Genomic DNA, 20395 nt, shown 5'->3' with positions numbered 1-20395 from the left:
TCTGCCTCCTGAGTGCTGGGATTAAAGGCATGTGCCACCATGCCTGGCTGTTTTTTATTTTTAAATGCATGCATGTATATAAAAACCTGAAAGACTACTCAAACACACTAAACATATTCAAGATGATGAACAGTCACATGTGGTGATGCATGCTTGTGATCTCAGCTCTTGGGAAGCTAAGGCAGGAGTATTGCCATAAACTGAAGGCCAGTCTGGGCTACACATTAGACCCTGTCTTACAAAAAAAGAATTAAGACTCCCAAACACCTCGACAGTAGAGAAAGAACTTAAAAGAGACAAAATGTCAAGTAATAGTCTCAGGTCCTTTTGTAGCCCAAGGAAATATTTCTATATCCCTGGCTGGCCTTCAGCTTAGGGCAATCCTCCTGCCTCAGCCTCTCCAGTACTGGGATTACAGGTGTGTGCCACTGTATCTGTTCTGTTTCTAGTTCAAAACTTTTTCATATTCTGGTACCAGTTGTGGTGGCCCACTCCTTTTATCCCAGCACTCAGGAGGCGGAGGCAGGCAGATCTAACTTTAAGGCCAGCCTAAGCTACATAGCAAGATCCAGGTCAGCTAGGGCTACAAAGACACTGTCTCAGAAAACAAATACTCTGAATAGACAGCATATTTTTTTTGACTCACAAACCGAAAATAGGTCTTCCTATTTTTTGCTTGCTTCTTACATTAACCTCAATTATTCCTAATTCAGGAACAGTCTAAATTTGGGTATTAACTTCTACAAGATTAAATTGGTTTTGGTCGTCTTTTGACCCTGGTACCAGGTAGGTTTTTGGTGCTTACGCAGCAGCCACTCCCAGTTATTGGCAGCATTAGAACCTGGAGATATCCTCCTGTGCAGGTCAGGGTGGTCAGGATAGCTCACTGTTAAGTCAGTGCTTCAGGATAGGAGAGCTGTGTTTACCACAGAGCCAAGACAGCTCATAGAACATTGTTTTAAATCCACATACTTTTTTTTTTTTTTGCCTATTTGAGACAGGGTCTCCCTGTAGCCTGGCCTGGAAATCACTATGTAGATCAGGCTGGCCTTGAACTCACAAAGATCCACCTGGCTCTGCCTCCCAAGTGCTGGGATTAAAGGCATGCGCCACTTTGCCTGGCAAAATCTGCATATCTTTATAGTTTAAGCTGATAATGAATTATCCTTTATAATAATTCTGAGTTTAATTTGAGTGTCATGTTTTAAGGTTTCCATCAGTTAAACTTCCCAACTGTGTGTTATAAAATAGTTACTGTATTTAGAAATGGGGCAAAGTCACATTCTCACAGGCAACCAAACAGAAACCCAAATTCATATTAATGCATACATGCAGGTGTGTATTACACACATGTACATATATAACATATATATATATGTTTTGAGCAGTGTCTCCCTGTAGCTCTAGCATACCTGAAACTCACTATTTAGACCAGGCTGGCCTCAATCTCACAGGGATCCTCCTGCCCTTGCCTCCTGAGTGCTGGAATTAAACACGTGCACCACTATACTTGACCAGGTGTATTTTTATTTTATGTGTGAGTGTTCTACCTGCATGTATTTAACTGCACCTGTGCATGCAGTGACTGTGGAGAGGCCAGGATAGGGCGTCCTATCCCCTGGAACTGGAATTTCAGATGGCTATTAGCCACCTTGTCCTCTGCAAGAGCAGCCAGTGCTCTTAACCACTGAGCCATCTCTCCAGCCCCAAGATGTATTATCTTTTTTAAAAAAAGTACATTATCTTATTTTTGAGATATGGTCTCACTGTGTGTAGCCCTGGCTGGCTTGGAACTCCCTGCGTAGATCAGGCTGGCCTTAAACTCAACAGAGATCCAACTGCCTCTGCCTCCTGAGTACTGGGATTAAAAGTGGGCTACCACACCTGGATTGTTTATATTGTGTGTGTTGTGTGTGGGCACTTGTGGAGGTCAGAAGACAACCTTTGGGAGTCAATGCTCTCTACCCTGGGGGTTCTGGGGGTTCAGCTTACTTAGGTCAATAGGCTTAGCAACAAGTGCCTTTACTTTCGGAACCATCTTGCCGGCACAGTGCGCATTATGTTAAACCTACAGTTTCTGAACAACTCTGATCACTCTTGAGAAAGGATCTCATGTATCCCAAATTGGTCTCAAGATCACTATGTAGCCAAGGATAACCTTGAACTCTTGGTCCTCCTGTCTCCATCTGAGTGCTTCATGAGTGTGTGCTACCACATCAGGTTTATGTGGTGCTGGTTATCAAACCTAGGGCTCCATGGACACTAGGCAAGCACTGTACCAACTAAACATATCCCAGCCCTCATGAGTTCTTAAACTACCCTGCTTTGAAACATTATCGGCCCACAGTCTGTCACCTCACATTTAATGTCCCAAAGCCAAGATTATGATGCATGTGCCAGGAACTACCAACGAATAGGAGGAAAGATTTCATAGCTTGTGTCCTAACACAAGAGACATGCTCTCCTATGAGGACAGAGTAGAAATCTCACATTGGAGGGCCTTTGATGGTGCACAGTGTGAAGGAATAAACAGCTACTACTTCATCCCTTAAGTGATATTCAGCATGGTCCCAAACCTAGCTCTGAGTTATCTGACCACAATATCCTTACCTGAGTTTCTCCCTTGATTCCTATAGTTTTGTTGTCTTTGTAAGATCTTACCACTGTGTTTATGGCCTGTGAACAGGACCAGAAGGATTTGTGACTGATGAACATCACCAGGCAAAGAGATACATGTTCCTAAGCTCTGATTTTTATCCTCTGCAAATCTCTGTTAAATGAATATAAATGCATTTTTAAGTGCAAGTTCATAGGGGAATAATAATCATTAGCTTACCAACCAGCCTATGACGGAGTGTGTTGCCAGTTCCAGAGAATCGGCACAGTGTCCTTGAAATGCTGTCTCCTTGTTGCCCTTGGTATCTCAGGTAGCCAGTTGGTGAAGTTACATTACTTCTTTGGCTCTTACTGTTTTGACTGTATCACACTCCTAAATGACAGGTCTACTTTGTCCTGGTTTTGGATTTCAACAAGGGAATAACTGCAATTTTTTTTCTGACTTGTCTCTTCACTGATTTTTTAAAATAAAAGATGTATGTTGATACATCAATGAAGTTTGCCTTTACTGTAGCGTAGCCACCTTGTGAAAAAACAGAAGTGGCTATCTCTGTTTCTTGCTGAACATTCAGCTTGTTTCTAAGTTTATGATGCTTCAAAGAAAAGTCTAATATCCAAGATCCAAGGTGGACCTCTAACAGTGGATTGTGCAGCCTTGGGGCTGGAGGGATGATGGTTCTGTGGTTAAGAGCACTGGCTGCTCTTGTATAGGACCTGAGTTTGGTTCCCAGCACCCACATGGAGGCCAACAACCATCTATAGCTTCAGTTGCAGGGGATCTGACACCCTCTTCTGGCTTCCACAGGCATTTCATGCGTGAGTGCACTTACATACATAAGCAAAACACATTAAAAAGAAAATGGTGTGCAGCCTCACTGCAGCCCATCTTGAGAACTCTGGTTGAGCCTAGGCAGCCACCACCATCCAGCTGACCCTACCTGCTCTCAGATCATCAGTGACTTGGACCCAGTCACTTTGGGGACCTCTGTGAGTCAAAATCCCATCGAGCTGGTGGGTTATTAGGATGCCAAGAGAAGAGCAAATTTGTCCTGTCTTCCATTAAAATTAGGATTAGTCTGGGAGCCAGGCCTACTGAATACCTGAACATGTTATGACTGGTGAGGGATTCCCTTGTTTACAAGGCATTAAGTCTGGGGGACTTGCTCCAGACTATGGAAAGCACGGGAGAAGGGTTTGGGTTAAAGGAGCAACATCTCAACAGTAGTCCCCAAACTGGCTCGTTTTGGAAATAGGGTGGCCAGGTGTGGTAGTGTGTAGCCCAGTAACTTGGAAGACTGAAACAGGAGCATCTCTGGAGCCTAGGAATTCCAGCCTGGGCAGCATAAATAAATGCACTTGAACACTCTGTCCAGCAGGTGGCACTGCTGTACTGCAAGACCATCCTGGAGCAGTTGGCTCTAACTGGTGCTTTGATGGAAAGGATTATTTGATTGGGTCAATATCTTCTGATCCTTTGTGGACATATTTATATTTACAAAAGAAAAATATAATCAATTTCATTAGATATTTTGTTATTTTGTTGAGACAGGGTTTCACTATGTAGCTCAGGCTGTAATTACAGGCAAGCAACCACCCTGATTTTATTTTTCCTCCCTGGAACCAACCCATGGCCTTACCTCTTTCATGTGCTTTACCAGTGAGCTACCTCTGCAGTGTCACTAGACACTGAATGAAACTCACTTTAGCTTTTTCCTTTCCACAGTTTATTATCTTTTATTTTTTATTTTTTTGGTCTTTTTGAGACAGGGTCTCCCTGTAGCGCCAGTTCTCCTGGAACTCACTATGTAGTCCAGGCTGGCCTTGAACTCACAAAGATCCACCTGCCTCTGCCTCTTGAGTGCTGGGACTAAATGAGTGTGCCACCACACCTGGCTTGACAAGACACAGTTTAAATGTATCAGTTGATCAGTTGAATTCTATCACATGCACACATATCCCACCCTTGTAAGAACCCAGACCCAAAGAGTTTAATGTGTATGTCTTGGATTATAGCAGTTAGAGATTGGCCCATCCTATCCACTGTCTAGAAAAGTTGAAACAAGTGCAGGAAGAGGAGAGATGTCTAGATGGTGGGACCAGAGAGGAAGACTGTCATCTACCTGTCATCTGTCTATCCTCTATCATCTATCATTGATCTATCCTATATCTATCATCTATCATCTATCCTATATCCTCTATCATCTATCTGTCATCTATCCTCTATCTATCCTCTATCTATCCTCTATCTATCTATCTATCTATCTATCTATCTATCTATCATCTATCCTTTATCCTCTATCATCTATCTGTCATCTATCTATCCTCTATCCTCTATCATTTATCTATCCTCTATCATCTATCTATCCTCTAACCTTTATCTATCTATCTATCTATCTATCTATCTATCTATCTATCTATCTATCTATCTATCATCTATCCTCTATATCTATCTATCCATCCATCCATTCATCCATACATCCATCTACCTACCTATTTCTATGTATTTATCAATCATTCATCTATGATCTCTATTTCCATATATCATTACTTCATGTATACCTGTCTATTCATCTATCATATATTCTGATCGTGGTGACTGTGATTTTTTGTTTTATGTGTGGGTTTTTTTTTTTTAACTAGGTCTCACTATGTACCTCTTTTTGGCCTGGACTAGGCTGGCTTTGAGCCCACAGAGATCCACCTGCTTTTGCCTCCCAAATGCTGGAATTAAAGGTGTGCACTACCACATCTGGCCATCTGTAATATGTTCTTTATCATCTACTCTTTCAACATGTCTCTGGAAAAATGAAGGTATTTTAAAAGATGGTCTTTGTTATTTATAACAAACTCTCTCCCTTTTGAGGCAGAGTTTTACTATGTAACCCTGGCTAGTCTGGAACTCACTATATAGACCAGGCTGGCCTCAAACTCACAAGTTTGTTAATGAGGTACTTAATTTTTTTTCAAATTTCTTTTTCTTCATTTCTGCAGCTCTAATTTTCTAAAAATGTGTTTGAAGTGGGGGGTCTTGCTCTAGCTAAGGCTGGCCTGGAACTCACTATCAAGCCAAGGCTGGCCTGGAAATCCTGTCAGTTCTTTTGCCTTGGCCTTCAGAGTACTGAGATTACAGGAACAAGCCACTACACCGAACATAAACATGATCTTCTAAGGTCTTTACAGGAACACAGCATACTAGCTAGAGGAACCAAGTGCCAAGATGGTTGCAATTCTTTATCTCAGGCATGAAAGATAAAATTGATCACTAGTGGCCAATAATTTAATCAATCATGTGTATCTAATTCCACCACCCCCCACCCCACCAAAAACAACCTCACCTGACTTCCAGGGGCTTTCAGGAAGGCCAACAAGACAGTGCTGTTGTTACACGGCTGCTCTGTGGCCTGGAAGCCCCTAAGCTGAGGGTCCTTCCAGACTTGGCCTTAAATATCTTCACCCATCTGTTCCTCTGTGTCCTTTATTTTCACTTATAATAAACCAGAAAGTATGTTTCCTTGAGATCTCACCCTGGTTTAGAAGCACAGGAAAGACGACTTGCAGTTTTGGATTTCCATAACCAATAGTAGGAAGTTTTGGGACCCAGCCCTACATCTCCAGGTGGTGCCAAAATTGAAAGAGAAGATAGTGGATATCTTCTGTGCGTATCCCTCCAAGTGACCTTCTGTTTGTTTCAACTTTCGACGCAAGTACTGATGGTAGTTTTCTTGGACTTTCAAAGCAGTGGTAATTTCCACTCTGGAAAAGGGCGGACCAGGGCCTGACTCTTATATTCTGGTTGCTACGACGTCTTATTCTCAGCTTCTCAACACTAATAATGACCTTCTCGTTTTGCAGGTGAAATACGTTAATTTGCTGAAGTCACAGAGGTGATCAACAGGGTGAGAGAGACGAGGAATGGTCGCTGATCTTACTATGGCAAGGCTTAAGCCGCAAAGATCAAATTCTCCAGCCAGGCACGGTGGTATCTGGGAGGTAGATGCAGGAAAATCAGGAATTCAAAGTCATCCTCGGCTACAGAGTCAGTTCCGAGGCCAGTCTGGGCTGCAGAACCATCATCGCCAATGTCCATGGCCCCGTGGAGTGGTACCAAGGACCGCGCTCGGTGAGGTCACAGGGGTACAGACTACGTCACAAAGCCGCACACGAGTTGGGCGCGCCTCGGCAGTTGCTGGGAATCGTAACTAAGGGTGCTTCTGGTCTCCAGGCAGGAAAGTGGGGGGAGGAAAGCACATCCAAGCTCCGGTGCACACGCCCTCCAGCACAATCGCACAATCTGGCAGTCTCCAATGTGATCATCCCTTCTGTAACTGCTATGGGGCGCCAAGCAGGAGGCTTCCCACCAAGCCCCCTCCTCTCCTCGGACTCCTCTGGGAACGCCCCCTCCACTAGGCCCCGCCCTCCGCTCGGACTCCGCTCGGAACGCCCCTCTCCTCTAGGCCACACCCTCCGCTGGGAACGCCCCTCTCCGCTAAGCCCCGCCCTCCGCTCGGACTCCGCTGGGACCGCCCCTCTCCGCTAAGTCCCGCCCTCCCTCAGATTCCGCTGGGAACGCCCCTTTCCGCTAAGCCCCGCCCTCCGCTCGGACTCCGCTGGGAACGCCCCTCTCCACTAAGCCCTGCCCTCCGCCCGGACTCCGCTGAGACCGCCCCTCTCCTCTAAGCCCCGCCCTCCCCTCGGCCTCGACTGGGAACGCCCCTCTCCGCTAAGTCCCGCCCTCCGCTCGGACTCCGCTGAGAAGGCCCCTCTCCGCTGAGCCCCGCCCTCCGCTCGGACTCCGCTGAGAAGGCCCCTCTCCGCTGAGCCCCGCCCTCCCCTCGGACTCCGCTGAGAACGCCCCTTTCAGCTAAGCCCAGATCTCCCTCAGACTCCTCTGGGAACGTCCTTCTCTGCTAAGCCCCGACCTCCCATTGGACTCCCCCTGGGAACGCCCCTCTCCGCTAAGCCCCGCCCTCTGTTCGGACTCCGCTGACAACGCCCCTCTCCGCTGAGTCCCGCCCTCCGCTCTGCCTCCGCCGAGAACGCTTCTGCCAACCTCCGTCCTCCATCTCGAAATCCGCCCAGAACGCCCCTTTCCATTAAGCCCCGCCTCCCATCGGACCCCGCCCCTTCCCTGCCGTCCTCGGGAGCGGCTGCGCCTGCGCACTGGAAGCTCCGTGGTTAGGTCCGTTGTCCAGCGGTTGACAGCGTCCTGGTTAGGGAGCCTGAGAGTGAGTAGCGGGGTTTATTGCGGAGTCGGAGCCCGAGCGCCGCGTACAGATCGGTCCTCGTCGTCCCCGCGTTCCCAGACGCCGGCGCGGCGCGTCCTGAGGTAGGCGGGCAGATGCTTGGGATCTGAGGTGGGCGAGCAGACCACAGGGTCTGCAGCAGGTCTGAGCTGGATGTGCCAGGCCGGGGTGTATGTGAACGAACTGGGCTGTGAGTTTGCCATTGTGTACCTCGTGTGGATGTGGGAGAGAGGACGACACTGAGAGACGGGGCGTGTGTGAGCTGCTTGTGGAACATGCTAGGCGTGTGTCTGCGCGGTCTCCAGCACAGCTATAAACTACTTGGGATCTCCCACGTAGCGATGTCTTGTTGACCTCTGATTGATGGCTGGCAGGCTCGAGGGTCGCTTCAGGATCCGGGCTGATCACAGCAGACTCCAAGAGTAGAGGGAGCAGGATTTTCAACACCATACTCCAAGTAGACAGAAGGGTAAGTCCATCACTAGTGGCCAATGCTTTTGTTGTCGTTTGAGACAGACTATCATGGACCCCAGGCTGTCCTCAAATGCACTCTGTAAGCAGAGGATGACTTTCAACTCCAGCCCTCCTGCCTCAGCACCCCAAGTTCTGGGATTACAGGTGAGTGCCAGCACACCGAGAAAAAATGACATTTCATGCCTGTGAAATGTACACAAAGGCTCAGAAGGAAAGCGTTCAGAGAGCTTTCTGATCGCAGAATGTGTGGAGGTTCCTAGAGGGCAGCACACCCCTCATCACATAACTTTGCTCAGTGCATACCTTACCAAAAAAAAAAAAACTGTTGTGTATGATGTGTGGACATGCACATGTCATGGTGCACATGTGTAGGTCAGAGGACAGCTGTGTCCTCTCTTCTTCAGTTTTTATGTGGGTTCTGGGGATGGAACTAAGGGCCTCAGTTTTGACTGGAAAGCTCTTTACCCACAGAGCCATATCTCCGACTCCTCAGCTTTTATCTTTAAAATATTCCTTATAAACAGCCAGGCATGGTGGTTCACACTTTTAGTCCCAGCGGAGGCAGGCGGATCTCTGTGAGTTCAAGGCTAGGCTGGTCTACATAGTGAGTTCCAGGCCAGCTGGGGCTCCAGGGAGACACTGTCTCAAAAAGACATATACATATATATATGTATATATATGCTATATATTCAAATTCTTTATAAACAACTGTTTTCCTGTATGCTTTGATGCACTCAAGTAAATTAATTGAACAGCAGGAGGGCTCATAGAAAACCCTGATCTAGGGCTGGAGAGATGGCTCAGCAGTTAAGAGCATTGGCTGCTCTTGCAGAGGACTCGGCTTCGATTTCCAGCACCCACATGGCAGTTTACAACCATCCATAACTCCAGTTCCAGGGGATCTGACGCCTTCTTCTGAGCTCTGTGGGCATTTCCCCACACAGGTGCACTTAGAGGTCTTCAGCCTGTGGGGTCTGACATGATGCTGTCAGAATTGAGTAAAATCCCCAGATGGTTTGTTTGGTGTTTGGGAGAACTCCCACCAATTTGCTGTAAAAGTGTTCTGTGTTATGAGGAGAAAAATCTGAATTTGTGTTCCTCTGGAGGGGGGGGGGAGAGAGAGAGAAAGAAAAAATAGGTGTGAGCCTAGGGTATGTGCGAGTGTTGTACTATGGCTTTCTTCCTTTATCATGATCATCTCATTGATGTGCTGGAGTGACATTACCTTAGTCCTGTTGCCATGACAACTAATTGAGTCAAGCAATACAGAGATAGCTAGGCCTCTGGCAGCGGTAATGGCGCTTTTAACATTTCCTAGGAGGAGAGGGAGCGGAGAGGGAGGGGAGTCACTGGACCCTTCTCTGGGATTCCACTCAGTCCCCTCATAGCACTCCCACAACCCCAATGCAGGTGCTTTTGGGAGGTGTTAGTGTACACAGGAAGTAAAAGGTTAACTGAAAGGGGCACTCCATGATGCAGCTTCCATGAGGTTGTCATCCATGATGGGGTGAGACTTTGAGTCATGCAGCAGTTTGGGGATCACCCATGCTCCTCATTTATGCTGTGGAAGTTAGCCCAATATATCCCAAGTTGGATTTTTTTTGTGGACTCATCACTTTGGTCTGTCATTGCCATCCCTCTCTGAAGTGAGTAGATGGTTGTTATGTCTCCAGAGAAAAAAGTTTATACGGGACTGGAGAGATGGCTCAGTGGTTAAATGCACTAGCTACTCTTGTAGAGGACCCAGGATCAGTTCCCAGCACCCACATGGCAGCTAACAACTGTCTGTAACTCCAGTTCCAGGGAATCCGACAGCCTCTTCTGTCCTCCGTGGGCATTGCATGACACAGGTGCATTTACCTACATGCAGGCAATATGCTCATACACATAAAATAAAAATAATAAAATATTTTTTAAATTATTTTTATTTTATCTTCATTTTATTTTTTAAATATCAACCAGTGTTCTTAACCGCTGAGCCATCTCTCCAGCCCCAATAATAAAATATTTTAAAAAAAAAGTTTATGTAACAATAAAGGGATGTGCAGCATACAGAGGTTAAATGGGACTGATTGGTCATGGTGCGTGCATGCGTGTGTGTGTGCGTGCGTGTGTGCGTGTGTGTGTGTAAGCAAGAAATTGGGCTGTGAAAGACTGTATTTTCATACCTGGAGTGAAAGATACCAGCGTGTGTTTTGTGAGAATGTCATTAGACTGCGAGTTACCAGGGTATGTGTATGAATGCATCTGAGACAGAAGCGGGAGGGAATGAGCTTTGAGTGCATCTCTGCAAGATTCCATTGTGGGTGTAGGTGTGTGGACGGGAAAGACCATCATGTTTTTGTGTTATTATTTATTTGGGGTTTAAAATATTTTTATTTATTTTTGCTTTTTAAAAATACTATTTTTTATTTTATGTGTATGAGTGTATCTCCTGCATATGTATAAGTGTGCCCATGTTATGTGATGCCCACAGATATCTGAAGAAGGCATCGGATTCCCTGGAACTGGAGTTACGGACAGTTGTTAGCTACTAGTGAGGTTGCGGAACATGGGCATATGAGTGGATCCAAGACAAGAGGCTGTGGCTGTTGGTGTGCGGGACACAGGATAAGACTGGGGTGTCTATGAAGGTGTTTGTGAACCCTGCTATCCAAGGCCTCTCTGAGATCATGGTGTGTATGATGCTTGTGATCATGTCTCTCGTGAGATTAGAAAGTATGTGAAATCTTGGGTTAGTATTTGCATTATCACTTTTTATTATTGAAACTGTCACCCAGTGTGCATAGAATGACTAAGGATTAATAGCATTTTTTTGTAAATTCAATCTTTTAGTCCCATTCTTTTTTAAAAAATAAGCCGGGCATGCCTGTAGTCCCAGCACTCGGGAGGCAGAGGCAGGCGGATCTCTGTGAGTTCAAGGCTATCCTGGTCTACATAGTGAGTTCCAGGACAGCTTGGGCTACAGGGAGACCCTGTCTCAAAAAGACCAAAAAATTTTTTATGTATTATTTATTATTATTATTATTATTATTATTATTATTAATTATCTTACGTGTATGAGTGTATTGCCTGCATGTATGTGTATAAGTGCACCTGTGTCATGCAGTGCCCATGGAGGTCAGAAGAGGGTATTGAATTCTTCTGGTACTGGAGTTAAGGATGGTTGTTAGCTGTCATGTGGGTGCTGAGAATCGAACCCAGGTCCTCTGCAAGAGCAGACAGTGCTTTTTGGTTTTCTTTTTTAAAAAAAATATTAAATTTTTGTGTATTTCATGCAGAAAATCATCTTTATACCCCCTCCCCTTTGGCACCTCCCATAGCTGCACACCCCCCCCCCAGAGTTCTTACATTCTATCATTTGTGTTAAGACCTATTATGTAAAGTTAGAGTCCCAGGATGTCCCTCAGTGCAAGTTCATCCACTGGGATCTAGTCAGCCTATTTAGAGTCTCTCTCTTTAAGATCAGCTCTTCCTCACCCAGCCAGTAATCAGCTGTCAATAATTCTTCAACTAAGAGTGGGACTTGCTGTTTCCACAGCTCTGTGCTGGGTTTTTGTCTGCTTAAGTTTGCATGAGTCTTGTGCCTGCTGACACTATTGTTGTAGGTTTGTGTGAGAAGGGTCCCAGGCACCTGTAGGATCATTTCTGTATGGTCATGCACTTCTTCCCTGACTCTTATAATCTTTCCACCCTGGTTCCCTCTTCCGCCATGGTCCCTGAACCCTGGGTGGGTGGACCTCAATGTAGGAGTCCTGTCTAAGGACCCACACACTGCAGACTCTTATTCTCTGCGTTTTGGCTTTTTGTGGCCTTTTGTGTTGCTGGCCCTCTGTTGCATAAGGGAGCTTCATTGATGAGAACTGAAAGATGCATTAGTGTTCTCTTCATGCCTTGTTCTATGTTCTGTGAGTCTTAGGTGTAGAGGTTGTATCCTAGATGTGCCACTTACGCGTGGGCCACATTGTGTGACCAGTAGTGTAACTCTAATAATCTCTGTCTGTTGAAGAAGAAGCTACTTTGATGGGTGGTGACTGGGATACTTTGTAAATTTAAGGATCCATATTTTGCACATAGTAAGAAATTACATTTGCCTAGGGATATGAGAGCCTTGGGGTTTCTGTAAGATCTGTAACCTCTCCAGCTATCTGTATTTGCCTAGGCTTACAGTACCACACACGAGTTTCCTCTCATTGAACTGGCTTTAAGTCCAATTAGGTAGCCTTTGATTACCCCCAAGATAAAAGTCCCACTACTATACCAGTGTCATTTGCTGTACTGGTCATCGATGTGGTTTTTAGACCTTGAGGCTAGGGTTGAACTATGGATTTATGTTCTCCTTTACCAGCTTTGTGTAGTGCTCTCCAAAGCTATAAGAGCTAGCCTTCAGGGGAGGTGGCTTCTAGGGCAGCTCCAGCTCCATTGCTCCAAACCCTGTGTCCAAAGAATGTCCTGTCTTCAGCAAGAGGGTCTTGCCATCAAGTTCTGGGAGGCAATCAAGGACTGTGGGCAGATAGTGCTCTTAACTGCTGAGCCATCTCTCCAGCCCTGAGTCCCATTCTTTTAAAAAAATATTTTATTTTTTACTTATGTGTCTGTATGTGAGTATGTACTCATGTATGTTGGTGCCCTAGGGAGCCAGAAGAGGGCATTGGATCTCCTGGTGGAGTTACAGGCAGTTGTGAGCCAACTGACATGGGTGCTGGGATCTGAACTGGGTCTCTGGCAACAACTACAAGTGCTTTTAATTACTGAGCCATTTCTCTAACGCAGAATTTGATTTTAAAAATTGTTTCATTTTTATTTATTTTGTGAGGGGTGTGTGTGTGTGTGTGTGTGTGTGTGTGTGTGTGTGTATGTGTGTGTGTAATGTACATGTACATACCATGGCATCTATGTGGAGGTCAGAGGACAACTTTCAGGAGTCAGTTCTGTCCTTCCACCATGTGGGTCCTGGAGATTGAACTCAGATCCTCAGGCTTGGTGGTAGGTGCCTTCACCCATTGAGCTCTATCTCTGAGAGATTTTTTTGTTTTTGTTTTTGAGTCAGGATCTCACTATAAAGCCCTGGCTGGCCTTGACTTCACTGTGTAGCCCAGGCTAGCTTTGAATTCCTGGAAATCCTCCTGCCTGTTGGCCTCCTGCATGTTGGGATTACAGGTGTACACCATCATGTCTTGTTAGTAATAGGTTCTTTATGTGTCTGGGACTGTGTACTGTTGAGGTAACAGTCCCAGACTTTTACCAAGCTTTCTAGGAAGAAGCAACAGCTGAGCTGAGCAGAGCTGAGCTGACTGGAGTAGGGGAAACCCTCTAATCTGGGTCAGAAAGGAAGAGAAATGATTGAACCAGGACAGAGGTGACAACGTGGCCGAGTTGAGTGCCAAAGGCTCCATCGTTCTAGAGTGAGAAGAGAGTCAAGCCTGGAGATTGGGATGGTGGAAAACAGTAACTCTGGCCTCTGGTGGCATTAAGGAGTGGGATTTCAAACTAGACTGTCAAATCATGGAACAGGCACCTCAAAATAATTCTGTCTTTACCTTTACTCACGGTGGGTCTTGCTTGGTCTCTTAAACCTGTCTAGAAATGCTCTTATAGAAAGGCCTGGTATGTGTCTCCTAGGTGATTCCAAGTCCAGTCACGAGCACAGTGGAACTAAGCAGCTTGCCTGCTGCCACCAGTGCATAGCTACAGAACTAATTAAAGGTGGGAGGAGCCAGGGAAGACGGTGTAGGTAGGTGATGCTGAGGGTTCAGGGAAGACCTTGACTTTCACTGCCCTTTCTCTTTTTCTAGTCTGGAATTCCCAAGACACTGTTCTGCAAGACAGAAACCAGGAGGAGGCAAACATGACCGTTGAACTAGTGAAGGCCACCATCCAGGTTAGTTTCTGTATCGTTTCTTCTGTGAAAGACAGACTTGCTGATTAGCACCCAGTAATGCTTCTCTTGACAATTCTGATTCTTAATGTGCCCCTGGGCCTGGTTCCTGCAGGACAGTGTCCTCAGCAGTCATTGCCTAGTGGGTGAGTAATAGGCGTGATGAGGCAGAGAGCCCACTCTGAACCTTCTTCTTCTCACCTCAAATGCAGTTTATGGCCAAATCACCCTGAATGTGCCTGATATCATCTGCTACCAGAAGCTAAGGAGTGTGGGGCCTGGTTGGTACCTGAATGGGAAATAAGAGTCTCCCTATGTAGCCCAGGCTGGCCTCAGACTCGTGACAATCCTCCTGCCTCCAGAGTACTGTGATTGCATGTGTGAACCACTGTGCCTTGTGTACACATTTTTAAATCAATGTTGACTCTTCTGAGAAGTCTTGTTTTCTATTATATAAAACAGAGATATCTCAGTACTAGTGGATTGGGTGTCAAGTTAGATGACATGCAGGGCCCTATTCTATAAATAGATGACATCAGGGACCATTTCTTTCTTTTCTTAAAAAAATATTTTATTATTTTACGTGTATAAGTGTATTGCCTGCCTGTGTGTACATGCACCCACATCGTGCAATGCCTGCAGCAGTGGTCAGAAGAAGGTCTCAGATCCCCTGGAACTGGAATTACAGACAGTTGTTAGCCATCATGTGGGTTGTTGGGATTGAACCTGGTCCTCTGCAAGAGCAGCCAGTGCTCTAACTGCTGGGCCATCTCTCCAGCCCCCAATATTTAATTTGTAAGGAATCTGCCCAGCTGATTTCCACAGTGGCTGCAGCATATTAACTTCTCAGCTATAACATATGAGTCTCATTTTTCTATATCCTCTCCAAGAGCTGTTTTCACATGTTTCCTGATTTTATTTTTTTCTGATTCTGTGTCAACCTCAATTTTCAAATAGTGCATGGTATATTCATCCTTTCATAGCTTTTAGTTGCACTGAATTAAATAGGTATATTTAAAATACTCTTCAGAGTTTAAAATTTGGTAAGGATTTGTTTACCTAGTATTTGATTCATTTCAGCATATATTTAACACTTACATCAAAAAAGTTGTAATGGGCCAGGTATGGTGTCACACTCCTTAATCCCAGTACTTGGGAGGCAGAAGCAGGGGGATCTCTGTGAGATAAAGGTCAGCCTGGTCTACATAGTGAGTTCAAGGTCAGCTGGGGCTACAGGGAGACCATGTTTTAAAAATTTTTTAAATTTGGTAGTGGGGCTGGAGAGATGGCTCAGCAGTTAACAGCACTGGCTGCTCTTGCAGAGGACCTGGGTTTGGTTCCTAGCACCCACATGGTAGCTAACAACCATCCATAACTCCAGTTCCAGGGTATCCAAAGCCCTCTTCTGACCTTGTGCTGTAAGGCTTCGGTTGTCAACTTGACATACCTGAGTGGAGGGAACCTCAGCTAAGGAATGTCCTCCATTGGCCAGGCCTGTGGCCATGTCTTTAGGGCATTTCTTGATTGTTGAGTGATGTGGAAGGGCCCAGCCCACTGTGGGCAATGCCAACCCTGGGCAGGTGGTCCTGTGTTGTATAAGGAAGCAGGCTGAGCACAGGCCAGGAAGCAGCATTCTTCCATGGTCTTTGCTCCAGGTTCCTGCCCTGAGTTCCTGCTGTGACTTCCCTCAGTGATAAACTGAGACCTGGAAGATATAAGATAAAATAAGCCCTTTACTCCCCAAGTTGGTTTTGGTCAATGGTTTTGGTTTACATCAATAGGAAGCAACTAGAATAGAACTCTTTGCATTATATTTATGTGGTACTCTTATATACGTGCAGGCAAAGCACTCATACACATAATAAAAATAAATTTAAAAAATTTTAGTGGTAGTAAAGTTAACTGTAAGTTAGGTGAAGCTTTCTGATGTTGAAAATTTTCAATTTCATATGGCCCTAATTTGTCTCCTAAATATATCTATTCCTAATGGGTTAAGTCTAGTCAATTTTTATGTATTTGTTTTCTTTATGTATTTGTTTTACTATGCATACAAATTTTTAAAAAATCAAGTGTTGCTGAGCGTGGTGGCGTACGCCTTTAATCCCAGCACTTGGGAGGCAGAGACAGGCAGATCTAAGGCCAGCCTGGTCTACATAGTGAGTTCCAGGACAGCTGGGGCTACAGGGAGACCCTGTCTCAAAAATATCCCCCCCCAAAAATCAAGTGCTTTATGTTATATATTATTTATATTGATGTTTGACTTACTTTATGCCAGAATGGTATTGAAATTTTGTCACATTTTTAAGGGAAAATTTCAAACATGTATGAAAGTAGCTATATGTTCTATATTATTTATATTGATGATTGACTTTATGCCAGAATGATATTGAAATTTTGTCACATTTTTTAAGGGAAAATTTCAAACATACATGAAAGTAGAGGGTCTCATTTAATGAATTCCTCCTGCACCTTTCTCCATGTCTTACCCCATCACTCAGAATATCTGTCAATACATTTTAAGTATTATTTTGTGTTACAGCTTGTGTTTAAGATTTTTCCCCTCATTGGGGCTGGAGAGATGGCTCAGCAGTTAAGAGCACTGGCTGCTTTTCCAGAGGACCTGAGTTTCGTTCCCAGCATGGGAGCTCCCATGGAAGCTCACAACTGCCTATAACTCCAGTTCCAGGGGATCTGTCGCCGTCTGTCTTCTGTTCTCCTTGGGTACCTGCACTCGTGTGCATGTACCCCTGCATAGATACAAACATATTTGCGTAATTTAAAATAAAATAAAATTTAAAAACATTTTTTGCTCTTCCACAGACTACTTTTCACATTGAGACACACCTGATGTGGAGTTATGTGTGAATATGAGCATTTGTTGGTCAAAACTTTTTGTGGGGCTGGTGAGATGGCATCACGGATTAGAGGTGCCTGCTGTCAAGTCTAACCACCTTAGTTCAGTCCTCCGGACTCACATGGTTGAAGTAGAGAACTGATTCCTGAAAGTCCTCCTTTGACTTCCAGGCCTGCACATGAGCCCCTCTGCCCCCAAATAATACAAATGTAACAAAAAATGTAATGTATTTGTATCATTTCAGGACTCTGTTACATTCAAAGATGTGATGATAGACTTTTCCCAGGAGGAATGGAACTGGTTGAATCCTGCTCAGAGGAGTTTATACCGGACTGTAGTGTTGGAGAACTATCGGAACCTGGTTTCTGTGGGTAAGGATCTTTCCCACCGTGTATAGTTCAAAATCTGTTTTTAAGCACCCTTCACGTTTTTACTATTAAAGCTACGCTTACTGTGTGGAGGTCAATCAGTGCTCTTAACTGCTGAGCCATCTCTCCAGACCCCTGTTGAGCTTCTTTAAGCCGATGTCTTCAGCTACATTTGGGAGGCTTTAGACTATTTTTTCCTTGAATTTCTTTCTCATCTCTCATCTCCGTTGGGACTTCAGTTGCACCCAAATCCATTGACATTGTGCCTCAAATGATGTCTTCACTTTGTGAAGTCGTGTTTCTAGTTTTCAGATTAATTTTTGTTGATTAGAAATTAACTTTGTCAAGACTGTGTAAGCATATTTAGTAATCTTTAAAGCTTCAGATATTATATTTTCAGTTGCAGAATTTGGTTCTTTTTGTGGTTTCTTCTGAGCTTTCCCTTTTGTATATTCTTTTAAAAAATCTTTGTATGTGTATGTATATGATGTATGTGCATATACATGTATGGTTATGTGTGTGCTTGTGCATTCCACTGTATGTGCCTGTCTGTGTGTGTGTATGCATGTTTGTGTGTGCTGATCAGAGGACAACCATGGGTGTCGGTCCTCACCTCCACCTTGTTAGAGATAGCATTTGTCTACTGCGCAAGCTGGTCCTCTAGCTTCTGGGGATTCTCCTATCTCTGCCTCCCATTTCAGTGTAGAAGTGCTGGGATTACAGACCTGCTACTATACTCAGCTTTACATGGGTTCAGGGGATTCAAACTCAAGTCCTCATGCTTGTATGGCAAGCACTTAACCACTGAGCCATCTCTCTAGCTCCCATTTGTGAATTCTTTATAAGCATATTTCTTTATAAAATATTTCATTATTTTTTATGTGTGTGAGTGTATTGCCAGTATATATGAGGGTTCTCCAAAGAAACAGAACCGGTAGAATGAATATACATGTATAGAGATTTATCAGCTTAGCTCACAGGATAGAGTCCAAGTAGTCCAACAATGGCTGCACCACACTGGAGAGGCTGAGAATCCGTAGTCGCTCAGTCCATGAGGCTGGATGTTTCAGCAGTCCCAAATGGATTCTGGGAGAGCTGCTAGTCTCCCAGATGGAATCTGAAGAAGGTGGTCACAGCAGCAAGACGAGCTCACCAGTGAGCAAGAAGGCAAGTGGCAAAAAAGCAAGAGCTCCTTTCTGCCAGGCCCTTTAATATGGGCTGTCATCAGAAGGTAACACCCACATTTAGGGTGTGTCTTCTTGCTTCAGATGATCCAACCAAGAAGGAGATCTCCCTCATTTCACTTAATCCCAGTTCCAGTCAAGTTGACACCCAGGATTATCTGTCACAAGTCCACCCCTTGTCAACTTGACACCCAATAGCATCTCTCTATGTCATGCTTAATTTTCAAATGAAAACAATGTTGAGGTCATGATTTCACCTAACATGATATGATTATCCCATCATACAATGACCAGTGCATTTTATATCTTAGAGTGGGTGATAAGGTCTTCAAGGAATGCTTAGTCATTTAGTGTCTCATAACCCAATATAATCATATAGGTTCACAACACTTAACCACTTAACACTTACCTCAATTACACATTCAAAAAAGAATCAAGTATCTGCTTCACATATGTGTATACATGCACAAGCCTATTCTTAACTAAATAGGACAAAAATACTCATGTCAATTACAATCCACGTTTCTGCAACTGGTCACATGGCCTAAGTTGGTATTTTTAACTACCTTCCTCTACTACCCATTCTGTATTTCCTCCACCATCAGCAAGCACCTCTCCAGGTTTTGGCTCTTCCCCTAGAGAAGTAACCCATACTTTCATCCCTGAAGGGTCTGGGCCATTTGTTGTCTCCTGTCTGGATTGGGTTGTTGCAGTTTCCCATTGACCTCAATCACAAGACATGGTAACGCCAAAAGTCACCCTAAGGAATCTCCTACCTTCCAGATATAATCTTTATTACCTCCATTGTGGAGAACCAGTCCAATTTCCCCCTGGTAGTCTGGGTCAATCACCCCTCCTAGTACTGTTATTCCTTTCTTAGCCTGCTGACTTAAGGGCATCAGAAGCCCAAAGTGTCAGGCGGGGAGTCTTAGCTTCCAGTTCAACAGAATGTTTGTTGTCTCTCCTGGCAGAAGCACTCCCTCCTCTGGAACCAAAACATCCAAACCAGTAGAATGCAAAGTTGAGGGTCCAGGAAGCAAAAATTTTCCTAGTGGGTCACAAGGGGTGATAGTGAGTGGAATCATGCCCACTTCCACCCCTTCCTGGCTATAGGAGACACTGTACCATATATTGGACGCTGATTCAAAGCATACACTGCCTTCTGGAGGACCCTGCCCCAGCCCTCCAGGCTATTGCCACCTAATTGGTGCTGTAACTGTGTCTTTAAGAGGCAATTCCATCATTTTATCAAGCCGGCTGCTTCAGGATGGTGGGGAACATGGTAAGACCAGTGGATTCCATGACCATGGGCCCACTGTTGCACTTCTTTCGCTGTGAAATAAGTTCCCTGGTCAGAAGCGATGCTGTACGGAATACCATGATGGTGGATAAGTCATTCTGTAAGTCCCTGGATGGTAGTTTTGGCAGAAGCATTATGTGCAAGAAAGGCAAATCCATAACCAGAATAAGTATCTGTTCCTGTAAGGACAAAACACTGTCCCCTCCAAGGTGGAAGTGGCCCAATGTAGTCGACCTGCCACCAAGTTGCAGGCTGGTCACCACAGGGAATAGTGCCATATCGGGGGCTCAGTGTTGGTCTCTGCTGTTGGCAGATCTGGCACTCAGCAGCAGCTGTAGCCAGGTCAGCTTTCATGAGTGGGAGTCCATGCTGTCGAGCCCATGCATAACCTCCATCTCTGCCACCATGGTCACTTTGTTCATGGGCCCATTGAGCAATGACAGGGATAGCTGAAGAAAGAGGCTGACAGTCCACAGAG

At 45.0% G+C, this 20395-nt stretch overlaps 1 protein-coding gene across 1 annotated transcript in view; it reads left to right on the top strand.

Moving 5' to 3' along the window:
• Positions 1–7740: 7740 nt before the first annotated feature.
• LOC103744786 (zinc finger protein 471) overlaps positions 7741–20395 on the top strand; it is a 22591-nt gene continuing 9936 nt past the window's right edge. Inside the window, exons 1-4 of the mRNA XM_029570181.1 lie at positions 7741–7942; positions 8234–8328; positions 14129–14214; positions 17310–17436. Coding sequence (XP_029426041.1) covers positions 14182–14214; positions 17310–17436 — 160 coding nt within the window. The 5' untranslated portion in view covers positions 7741–7942; positions 8234–8328; positions 14129–14181. The remainder of the gene's footprint in view (positions 7943–8233; positions 8329–14128; positions 14215–17309; positions 17437–20395) is intronic.

This window comes from Nannospalax galili, unplaced genomic scaffold (genome assembly GCF_000622305.1).
Source record: "Nannospalax galili isolate Female #2095 unplaced genomic scaffold, S.galili_v1.0 scaffold842, whole genome shotgun sequence".
In the NCBI taxonomy this organism is placed as follows: Eukaryota; Metazoa; Chordata; class Mammalia; order Rodentia; family Spalacidae; genus Nannospalax; species Nannospalax galili.
The sequence above is the reverse complement of the archived record's forward strand: the minus strand, read 5'-3'. Positions and strand labels throughout refer to the sequence as shown.